Source organism: Haliotis asinina, chromosome 3 (genome assembly GCF_037392515.1).
Source record: "Haliotis asinina isolate JCU_RB_2024 chromosome 3, JCU_Hal_asi_v2, whole genome shotgun sequence".
NCBI lineage: Eukaryota > Metazoa > Mollusca > Gastropoda > Lepetellida > Haliotidae > Haliotis > Haliotis asinina.
Window position 1 is genome coordinate 54273216 of NC_090282.1, and position 12196 is coordinate 54285411.

General features: G+C 41.3%; 1 protein-coding gene across 2 annotated transcripts in view; it reads left to right on the top strand.

Moving 5' to 3' along the window:
* Positions 1-12196, top strand: part of LOC137278169 (centlein-like) — a 115887-nt gene that overhangs the window by 70715 nt on the left and 32976 nt on the right. For both annotated transcript variants that reach the window (XM_067810352.1, XM_067810351.1), the window contains exons 14-15: positions 7690-7800; positions 8728-8822. In XM_067810352.1, coding sequence (XP_067666453.1) covers positions 7690-7800; positions 8728-8822 — 206 coding nt within the window. The remainder of the gene's footprint in view (positions 1-7689; positions 7801-8727; positions 8823-12196) is intronic.

Sequence of the window (12196 nt, forward strand, 5' to 3'; positions counted from 1 at the left end):
ACAAGTTCAAGCGTGTGACAACATCTCCATTATTCACCTCAACTTATATCGGCATCCATCAACATTAACAATGAGAGCATGTTTTGTTCTTTCAACTTTCCTCTTTTTTTTTCAAAACAAATTCCAATTTTGAAATATTTTCAACATGTCAGGGTTTGAAACACAGTAGTTTTATTACCAAAATTATGTCACATTTGCTAAATAACATGAAAAATTCAGAAATGGCGATAACTTGTCCTGTTAGTTGTTAGGAAAACACAACTACTGTACTTTATGTTGACCATGTTTCGGAGAAACAGGATCAGCAGCTGTCAACAAGCAGGGAACTTGGGTGAGTGGCTAATCTATCATCAAGAAAGATTTTGTTTCAATTTGTCAAGAAACAAAGAAGCAAATCATTAAGAAATGCTAAAAAATTGTGATAGCTGGTCACTAGCCAGTACTGTTTCTTAGGAGATAAGGTCACACATGAAAGATGTAATTCCACATTGTGCCAGTGTTGGTTGAGGTTATGTTGGAATTAAAGATACCAATACCTCAACCATAGTGTCTGCCATGTCATAGTTGATGTTGAAGATGGCAGTCTAACAACTATTTGTAACTAGCATGTTTGAGGTAAAACAAAAATGTAAATAGGGTGAAAAAAACGTAAATGTAATGTCTCATGTGAAATGTACACTATGAAGACAATTCAATGATGAGTCTACTGTGGCAAGGCAAAGATGAGGTAACTTGGTCCAATAAATACAAATCTTCAACAGAATCTTTTATTATGTCATGTATATGGTGTACATTGTTTCTACTGGATTGCTATGGCTCTGTGTTAAACAGCTAACACTAGTATAAGAATAAGTATAAGGCAAACATTATGGAGGACAACTTCTTCTTTATTGCATGTCACATCATTTCTGGGCTATTCCTTCAATGTACAGATAATAGGTTTATTGTTTGCACAAGGGAAGAGTTTATGCCAGTGATTAGCAGATGTGGGCAGAAGACAATTATGACCTAATTGACGTCTCCCTCTTTCATCTCCTATTTCTTATTCAGTTTATTGTGTATACATGCAACACTGGTTCCTTATTTGTGTGTGTGTGTCTCTGTCTGTGTCTGTGTCTGTGTCTGTGCATGTGTGTCTTTCTCTCTACTCCCTGATGTATCTTGTTTGCTCTAATTCACCTGATAAAGGGGCAAGGAATAGTACAGAAACTTTGTGACATACAGTAAAAACAAGGTTGTCATCCACAATATTTTGCAATACCAACTTCTAAATGCCTTTCAAGAAACTCAAATACGAAAATGCAGAACTTTTTTCTTTAGAAAAGTTTTGTTAAATCTGTGATTATATGATATATTAAAAATACATCATAAAGAGAGGCTTTGTGTGATTTTAGGACTATTTGTATGATAAACACTGGGATATGTTTGATTGCACTGCAGACTAGTGGTGTGGAAATGGAGCTCATCACAGCATGTCATCTATTATTCCTTTGTACATATAGTTATAGGTGTTATAATGAGTCATCTGATATGCCTTGGATTATTGTTTGATCAAGGTCAGAACCTCTGCCAATCTCACATCGGCTATGGATAAGTGTTATTAGATTTGAAATGGGTTGTCATGAAAAGTTAAAGCTGTAGGATTACCTCCCATCCTCTAGGGGCCTGCCTATCTCATTTACAAAGGTCTCTAAGAAAAACTTGAGAAAGCCATGGAATACAAGAAAATCGTCTTTCTCGACTTTGTGGACAAGTCTATCCTCAAGGGACATGCTTCATCATATCTTGATGGGCCTTGTCACGTGACGCTTGGAAGGTACGAACATGGACGCTTGTCTCACTCACATTGTGGCCCGAGAGGCCTGCCTCCCAAACACCTGTCATAGTGAAATTTGAAAGCTATCGCCTCTAACTATTTGTCATTATATCGACACGGCTTTAGGCGTCATGTGGAGACAGACCACAAAATTAGTGTATACATTTTTGATGCCTTGCCCATGCTTGAAAAAGACTAAATGACAGAGACAATCTGAGGCATCGATTTCGTCTACATTGTTGTCGCCGTTTCTCTCAATGTCAGTCCCAGAGTAATATGACAAGGCGTCACCGTGATGGTGTTGGTGGTCGTCAGGTCAAGAACAAGGAAATTACCCACAACGCATCAGAACCAGCTCATCCGCGGTTTTGTCAGTGTCAATTAGACCGATATGTGTCTGTATTGATTCCCAGCTCCAGTCATTGAATTATAAATCCCATGCTGACTTGTTGTCCAATTTTTGCCTCCTCAAAAAGTCAAAGAACCCTGCTGGCTAGTTAGAGTCGTCTAGCGACCACTTGGGACCTAGCATAAACCGAGTAAACAAAGAATTGTAATCAGCACATCCCCTAACGGGCTTGTCAATGTGACTGCGAATTAGACTGGGGAAGGAGCAAGCGACACAGACTAGGAGGGAAGATGTCTAATGATTTGTATGTGTATTGATCAAAAGGTGACAGTGATGGAAGTATCTGACTGTCAACTTATTTGATGTTACATTAAGTGTGTCTGGCTACATCCACAAGCACCAGGTCTCATTTACACCCCCTGGATGATACCCTTCTGCTGAACAATGGGCTGCTTGAGCACTCCTGTGTTGAGAGTTGTGGTGTATAGCATACTCAATAGCCACTGAGACAGCTAGCTGATGAGGGTGGGGCTTGACATTGCCCCCCTTGGTGTCCTGCCTGGCCCCACTGGCATCACTCTCAGATCTTAAAAGAACAGTTTTGACAAAAATTTGTATCTGTTTAATTTTCTGTAACTCTTTGCTAGTTTTTGCATCTCATTTTCTATAGTTCAAATGATTTAATGGAGAAAGTGATCACCTTCACTTTTAATTTTAAGTGTCTTTGGTAATCTAACCTTTGTCATTGATTGCATTAGCTCTATTTTCTTCTTTGTGAAAGTTAAAATGATACAAGGTGTTTTTTGGCAAGGATTTTTGGCAATTGGATTCCACAAAATTCATGGTCACCTGATAGTGTTATAGAAGAAAGGCTTGAGGAGAAAAATGGTCAGTGCTGCCATCATTCCTTAAGCAGACATAACCCTTTGAGATATTCTCTGTAGAGAAGCAAACTAGGAAACTACAAAACATGCCACACTTTGCAGATTCAGTAATCTATTACATTTTACAAAACCACTTTGCAGTGTTAATTGATTAAAAGGACAAAATTTGTAACCCAAACAAAAGTTTTTGGTGCATGCTAGGGTCATACGTCATTTCCATTTGTGAAAGCAGGTTGACTGTGATGTACATAGGCCATGCATTATCTTTCAAAAACTGTTAATGGTTTTCGGTGCAGCAGTTTTGTGGGCAGGTTTGCATCCTTAGAATGTGCAGGAATCTTATGTGTTTGGGTTAGGTTCCCATAATTCCTATAAATGCATTATCTCTGTTGTTACGCTCATGGTCAGATACTATGGGAAGGTCACAAGTTTCATGTAATTCATATGAAATGAGTGGTGTTTTATTTATTACCCACGTCTTACATGCATTAAATTGACAAAATAGTGTATTTCTGTTATTTTTAAGATTTCAAGCCGAAACTGGTTTCATGGATTGTGTAGATTGATGCTCATGCTGTAGATATCTGGATTGTCTGGTCTAGACTCGATTATTTACAGACCACTGCCATAAAGGTGGAATGTTGCTGAGTGCAGCAAAAAAACTAAATTAACTCACTCATTTGTACACAGGTTATCTCAGCAAACCTTAAAATTGATTGAAAAAGCAGGGTGAATTTCAACCAACAATTTTATCGTTGAGTCCATGTAGGCTGAACGTGTGGAGGTCAAAAATCCACTTTAGTTCCGTTGAGTGGCGGAGTTTGGTGGTTGATTCCCACTCAAGGTGTGCCTTGAGCTGAGTGATGATAGTGTAATGAAGATCACTCTTTTGATGGTTGGGGAGATTGAAATGATGAGCGACAGGATTGTCTCTCTTATGTGTAATATCTGGAAAATGCTCAGAAAGTCTTGTTCTGAAAGCCCTTTCAGTTTCACCTACATATTGTTTTTTTGCATGAGTTGCAAGTGAAGAGGTACACGATATTGTGACTTTGGCAGTGGTGTTCACGGATGGAGTATTTACGGCCCGTGTGGATACTGTAAAAGTACCGAGATTAGTTGATATTGCTACAAACTTTGCAGGAATGAGGGTTGCATGGATCGTCGATAAACTGGACTGATCTGCCTGTGATTTGGGGAGGCGGACGTGGGTAGTTGATAGCAGCTCTGACTAGGATATCTTTCAGAGTTTTGTTATGGCAGAAGGCCATAATAGGAGGTGAAGGGGAAATGCGGTTGCAGAGTTAATGCCAGCATTTCTGAATGATGCGTTTGAGCTCTAGGTTCAACGGATTATAGTTGCAAACTAGTACCTGTTTCTTGTTTGAGGCTCGTACTTTAGTCCCTGTCTGGAGAAAGTCTCTCCTAGATTTGGAATCCGACTGCAGTTTGTTTTGCTGTATAATAGATCGGGGATATCCGCGTTTGAGGTAATACAAGATTGAGGCTGTGTTTCTCGTATTCTGCATCATTAGAACAGATTCGTCTGAGGCGGAGGAACTGGCTGTAAGGGCCTTTAGTTTTGACAAGTCGGGGGTGACATGAAGTGTACAGCAAATCGGAGTGTGTGTCTGTGGGTTTGCAATAAAGTGAGAACTCCAAGGTTGGGAGTTTGTTTTCGTTCGAAACCCAGGTGTCTAGAAATGCTACCTTCATTCGGGAGAATTCTGCAGTAAACATGATGGTAGGGTGTGCAGAATTAAGATAATCGAGGAATTTCTCGAGTCTATCTGTGCCGAGCGTCCAGATTAAGAAAATATCGTCAATAAATCTGACATATAGATCTGGCTTGTCTGGGTAGTTGGCTAGGAGGGATTCTTCCAATTCACCCATAAAGACATTTCCGTATGATGGAGCTAGTTTAGTCCCCGTCGCAGTGCCACCTACTTGTAGGTAGTGGGTGCCGTTAAACACAAAATAGTTCTTGATTAGGACTAATCTAAGAAGGTTGAGGAGACTGGTGGGTTTGTGTCTCCTGATAGCTTTTGCAACTGCTCTCGTACCTTCCTCGTTGGGAATATTTGTGTAGAGCGATGTCTGATGAGTCCAATCCAGGACGAAACTAGTCACCCAGTGCTAGCATCATAGCCCCCCTCGCCTATACCGGTCTCCAACCTCTTCCCTGTCAGCAAACCTTATTGATGACGGTAAGCTTGTCTATATGGCTATGGTAATTTATTTCACCGTAGGGAGGACACTCAGCGAGACTTTCGGATGGAACATTCCACCAAAGGACACTAATAAACACCCACCGTTTAACACAAGAAGATTCCCTCTTCAGCATATGAACCAGTTATAGAGTGGAAGAACCCCACAGATGATCCTGTCTGCTCTGCTTACTTAGAAGAAGCTGAGAAGAACTCTGAGCATCTAGAGCCTACATCAGTGGGTCTTACTCTCTTAAGGAGACAAGTATCGTGGTCGTCATGCACCTGGAGTGAGAAATTCAAGAACCCATTCCTTGGAGTTGATTGGCTGGGGATGACAGTTGTCAGTGGAGGGAAGAAGTCATCAAGAATGTCATGTATGAATCAAGAGAGGTCATGATGATCATGACAAAGTTAGCTGAATAAAGAAGATGATGTCAATCATGCACAATGCTCCTGCTGTTTCCAGATGAGCGATGAAAGGAATTCTTCCCATCTCTGGAGTGGGAGGATCTCTTTTCCTTCGCCTTCTGTACTCTGGAGAACTTTGATTTGTTGCTGTACCTCTATGACTTTTGCCAGCGTATCAGTGGACTTGATCATCATTCAATCATATGTGACTTCCTTAGCAGCTTCATCGATCTCCCGCCCAAAATAGTAGGTCATTGATCAACTTCCAAGTTGTCAAGGTCTGACACTTTCATTAAGGGGTCCTTGTGTTGCAGTGGGAACTTCTTAGCATTGAATGTTGGTAGTAAGTAGTAGTCAGCAGTAGGCTTGTGGGATGAGGATGTAGATCACTCAGGAACATATTCTCAAAGGCATCATGCATCCAGGAATGCCATCTGTCATCAGACAGATCTGCCATCTGTTTTCATGTGCATATCTTTCTTCAGTAAAGCAATGTCCTGTCATAGCCATCATCTACATTGTTAAACTGCATCATAAAGTCACCCAGGTCAAAGTTCTGCATTGTAGGCTGGAATTGATGGGGTGTAGATGAAGCAATCGAGAACACCGAAGCATCATCTGCATCTTCTTGCAACACTGGTGTTGTCTCTGTTGACAGACATCAGCATTTTGTCTCCAAACAGCTGAACAGTTGTTGTGGTTGCCTTGATGTTCTAGTAGATCTTACTGGTACTTCAGGCAGCAGTATTGGAGGGTCAGCATATACATCTGCTTCATCAGGAGGCACAGTGTCTTCAAAAAATGACCTCTGATGCATTCTTTTCTGGAATGAGTTCACTTCAACCAGGTCCTAGATGAAGACAATTTCTTCTGTAGCACAGACAATGAGGACATCTTCCTTTTTCTTTCCTATGGCGTTGACTCAGTAGTAGCGGACCTCTTCTTGGAGATTACTGCCCTTGTGATGGCAAATTGCCTGAGTCATCAACATATGGATGCCGGTATCATCTCAGGATTTATCAGTGACTTGAGATGACTTCCTCACCATGATCCATCGCATATCTATACATGTAACACAAATACCAGTTATATTGCAAATCTGATAAATTAATACATCATCTGCACCGCAAGCTGAAAGAACATGGGTTCATGCATGATGGACACTGGAGGTGAGGATCAGCCACTGATAACTGACACCTGCAGTCAAGGCAAGATTTCATCAAACATAAACCAACTACATTATGATGAATAAATGTCACAGAATATGGACAAAAACCATACACAGCTTAATTTGGATAAAGAATATAAATATAGAAAAGATATAGTGCCACATCCACATAGGCGCTGAAAGAAAGAGTGACAAGCATGGCAAGTCACATGATTGTTTTGCTAGGAAAAGGGTCCAAGGAAGGAAACTCATGGGAGAGTGAACTTTTACATCCTCTTCAAGGGATTCAAGTGTTCCGCTATTATTCGCATAGAGGAAGATAAGCATAATAAGCAAGATAAGTAAATATTAAACATTTTATAGTGTGATGACAGCTTAAGTAGAAATTCTTAGCTATGATGTAATGAAGTATTGTTAGAATTATACACAATGATAGCAATAATTATTCTCTGATTTTGCCTATGATTATGATCTCTTAGCAGCATCATTCTGATGCTAATTGCTTTCAACAAAGTAGTAAACAACTAAACCCTACATCATAACAGGCTTTCATACCACGTTAAGCTCACACCAGCTCAAAGGATCATTTTCCTAAATTCCCAAACTCACACTTTCACAGTGTTTTGAGAAGGAACATCTTCCAAAGTTCCACAATTCTGCTGGGCAGTGACAGAATGCAATTATCCATGCAATATATTTTCAACTAGTTAAGCTGGAGTTTATGTGCTGTGGACATGTGGCCAAAGTTCAATTGCAGAGGACATGATGCCAATGTTATATATATCAGTAATACCTTACTATTGGTTTTTTCCTACTTAGTCAAATCTGCTATTGAGAATGCAGTGGTGTTGCAGGATCTCCTGGAGAAGGATGACCTCATCTGCCAGCTGAAGGATTCATCCCCTTTTAGGACCAGGAGGACAGTCAGTGACGACCTGGAGGGCAGCTACCTGGACACTCAAAAGGTCTTCCTCCATTTTACTGCACTTGTACCAGATAGCTATAGTCACCCAGTGGGAACATATACTACAAATAAAAAGTATGGGAACACTCTAAAATTTGATAGTCATAAATAAAATTAACTGTGGTGAGGTCATATATACTCTATGGTAAATACAGCTTTTTGTGTGCTTAATGGGCACTTTAAATGACGAGTTGGAACATTCAGTGAAGCAACTGATTCAGTATGCGTTGTCTTTGAGTAAAATGCAACACTGTCAAAACAGAAAAAACAAGGGTTCTGAAATTCACAGCACCATGTTTTATTCATACTGCCAAAACAACAGCCTTCCCATCAAGGTTAGGGTGTTTGCATACTTTTTATTTGTAATATGTATACCGGACAAAAATATTCAAGGTTATATGTAAATTTTGAAATTGTGAATAATGATATATCTACTCATTGACACACTGATAAAATACTGATTATAAGAATACCAATATCCCTAACTTATTTTGTCCATTAAAATTGTGGTCAGCGACATAATGCAGTATTCAACATCTGTATGAGTGAGCTGTAATACACTTGCCCAGTAAATGAAAATGTAGCAAGCCAGTGGTTGACATCACTACCCAGTCAGTCAGTTCATACATTAGATCAATCTGGTCCTTATGGTAGACATCTCATCGAACTAAAATGTGATAATGCTGATGTTCACACCAACCTGTTGAAAGCAATGAATGTCACTAGAGTGCTCTCAAATATAAGTGTTTGAGATTGATTGATTGAAATTATAGACTTTACATGTATATGATAAATGGGTTGTTACATCAACATCAAAGTATTTAAAGTGTCACCAAAATCATTGTAAACGTTTACAACTTTCAGTACAGGAATTGCCTGCAAATATTCATTGTACATGTGGTAATGCATCCTTAGTTGTATTTTGAAGTCTGTGGAGTCCCCTGTAGTTGACTGGGAGTACAAAGTGGAGGGAATGCAGAGGGAGATGAATGCTCTCAAGCTCAAGCTACAGGAGAAAGAGAGGTACGTTGCCAGTCATCTCCCTCTCCCATGTTTCCTTGCTGCAGGTGATGTAACATTCCTTTCATCTCCTTGTCCCATGTTTCCTTGCTGCAGGTGATGTCAATTGCCTTCCATCTCCTTGTCTCAGGTTTCCTTGCTGCAGGTGATGTAACATGCCTTCCATCTCCTTGTCCCATGTTTTCTTGCTGCTGGTGATGAAATTTCCCTTCCATCTCCTTGTCCCAGGTTTTCTTGCTGCAGGTGATGTAACATGCCTTCCATCTCCTTGTCCCATGTTTCCTTGCTGCTGGTGATGAAATTTCCCTTCCATCTCCTTGTCCCAGGTTTTCTTGCTGCAGGTGATGTAACATGCCTTCCATCTCCTTGTCCCATGTTTCCTTGCTGCTGGTGATGAAATTTCCCTTCCATCTCCTTGTCCCAGGTTTCCTTGCTGCAGATGATGAAATTTCCCTTCCATCTCCTTGTCCCAGGTTTCCTTGCTGCAGGTGATGTCAATTGCCTTCCATCTCCTTGCCTCAGGTTTCCTTGCTGCAGGTGATGTAACATGCCTTCCATCTCCTTGTCCCATGTTTTCTTGCTGCTGGTGATGAAATTTCCATTCCATCTCCTTGTCCCAGGTTTCCTTGCTACAGGTGATGTAATTTCCATTCCATCTCCTTGTCCCAGGTTTTCTTGCTGCAGGTGATGTAACATGCCTTCCATCTCCTTGTCCCATGTTTCCTTGATGCAGGTGATGTAATTTCCATTCCATCTCCTTGTCTCAGGTTTCCTTGCTGCAGGTGATGTAACATGCCTTCCATCTCCTTGTCTCAGGTTTCCTTGCTGCAGATGATGAAATTTCCCTTCCATCTCCTTGTCCCAGGTTTCTTTGCTGCAGATTATGTAATTTTCCTTCCATCTCCTTGTCTCAGGTTTCCTTGCTACAGGTGATGTAATTTCCCTTCCATCTCCTTGTCTCAGGTTTCCTTGCTCCAGGTGATGTAACAGTCCTTCCATCTCCTTGTCCCAGGTTTCCTTGCTGCAGGTGATGTAACATGCCTTCCATCTCCTTGTCCCAGATTTCCTTGCTGCATGTGATGCAATTTGCTACCTCCCCCATGCATCTTTGTTGGGGGTAATGTAAGCTGGCTTCCATGTCCATCTGTCATGTTTTCTTGTGGAGGAGATAAAATTTGCAGGCACTCTTATGAAGCTTCACTGAATAAGGCAAACAGTACAAGGGAAACAACTCCTACCAGTTATGGAGGACAATGTGATTGCTGTATTTCAATGAAAGTTGTAGGTGTTTTCCCTGTGAATGTCTTTAGCCTAATATTAGTCAGAAACCAAATATTTTTCTTTATCCTGACTCATGCTGATTGCTTATCTCCTCTTCCCTGGCAAAGGTAGTGGCACACCTGAAATCCCTTGAAGTTCCCTTCTAAAAAGAAGCAGACGTAAAATACACTCACCCATGTGTAGCCTCCCTTTTCCCACGCTTAGGTCATGTGACCGGCCATGCTTGTCACTCTCTCCTTATTGCCCGACGTGGGTGACTTGAGGCACCTGAGGGGCTCGATACGGCGATAAGTTCTTTCTTTATTTTGGTCTTTAAACTAAATTCTGCTCGTATACGGTATTTGGATTTGTATATGCAGTATATGTTATCAAAGTATGTCATATTAAGCATGTATTTCTTCAACTGAGACTTAGTCCCAGTTGATGAAATCGTGTCTACTATGTAGATTGCGGCTGTCGGCGGTTGATCCTCATTTAATTTGCCCGACGTGCAAACCTATACGTTCTTCTAATAATCATTGTAAATTTTCCATAAAATTGTCTGATTCAGAAGTTACTCTCTATACACAGTCTGTTTACAGACGTGCTAGGGACAAGCAACGGGGGCTTGCCTTAGTCATGTCTAAAACAAGTGATTTAAATTCGGGTAATTTGTTAACTACGTCTACTGAGATTCATTCCAGTGAAATGTCTGGCATTTCTCCGGGGCTATGTCTTGGGTCCGGCATGTCGTCCCCTGTATCTCAGAAGAGATCTTCCTCCAAAGCAGTGCCGTATCAACCAAAGAAGTCTAGTTCATCGAAGACAAAATCATCTTCCTCGAAATCATCGCAGAGTCATCATTCTTCAGCGCAGGAATCGTTTGGTGAAGAAATCTTCCCTCTACATGAACGACTTATCTTCAACGAACCACCGTTGATTCTACACAATGAGATAGATATCAATCAACGCAGTCATCGGATGACATCATCTAGATCTACCCCAACGGCATCTTCTACACCTCTCAACCTGGAGGAAAATCGCCAGACAACACAGAATCATCAGACAACGCAGACTACATTAACAGTAGACAACTTTACAGCTCAACTGTTGCAACAAGCATTACAGCAATTCAACCCAGGCGCCTTCATGCAACAGTTTACAATGCAGATGATGAATCTGATGGAGCGGCGTTTAGAAGAGGAGAGACGACTGCACTCGTCATCATCGACTACAGCTCGGCATGAGCACTCACCTAGAGCGGCACTCACGCCTGAGGATGAAGAGGACATGTATGCACACACTCGAGGAAGATCGTCATCAGTGTCCCCCTCTTCACATCACAGTCGAGAGAGAGATCCAACCATGCCGAGTGAGTACACTTGCAGGTGTGAGGATTCGCGCTTGCCTGGGTGCACTCGCACCAGTGACGAGTCATGCTCGCGTGAGTACACTCGCGGGTTCACTCATCAACGCAGAAAGTCTCCATCGCTCACCAGAGTTCATTGAAGGCGCTGTCAACAGTCATCACCTCCCTTAGCCGTGGATTCTTATAGGAGGGTTCATCAACATGGAATGAATGTTTCACACTCATGGAAGATATACATTTTCGAGCATCATTATCAGAGGAAGCCCTATTTTCGGACTCGTTACATCATCAAACACAAATGGACTTGACTTAGCTTCACCAAAGACGCTAATGAAGGTAATACCTATATGATGAAGGATGACGACATTGATGCACTTACATTCCCGCTGATACCACCAATATCTACGATTCCTGAAATGTTATCTACGGCAGTCAACAACTAAGTTTCAAAAACAACATGTGCCGTCGTTCAGCGCGCGTTGCTTCCCTCTTCCCTTCCCTCATATGGAGCCATTCGTCATAGCACTTGACGTGGATGAAGCTTATAAGATCATCAGTCTAGTCCGCAATAAATCTTACAAGGTACTTGACAAGAGGTTTGCACAGCTCGACACCACTACGAGGCATACTTTCTTTGGACTGGCTCATTCGAGAGCCATCAATGAAACTCTCATTGCAAAGTTCAGTAATCTGGATAATGAGGAGTGATAAATGATCCTGACAGCGTTGGTAACTCAGAAGAAGGATC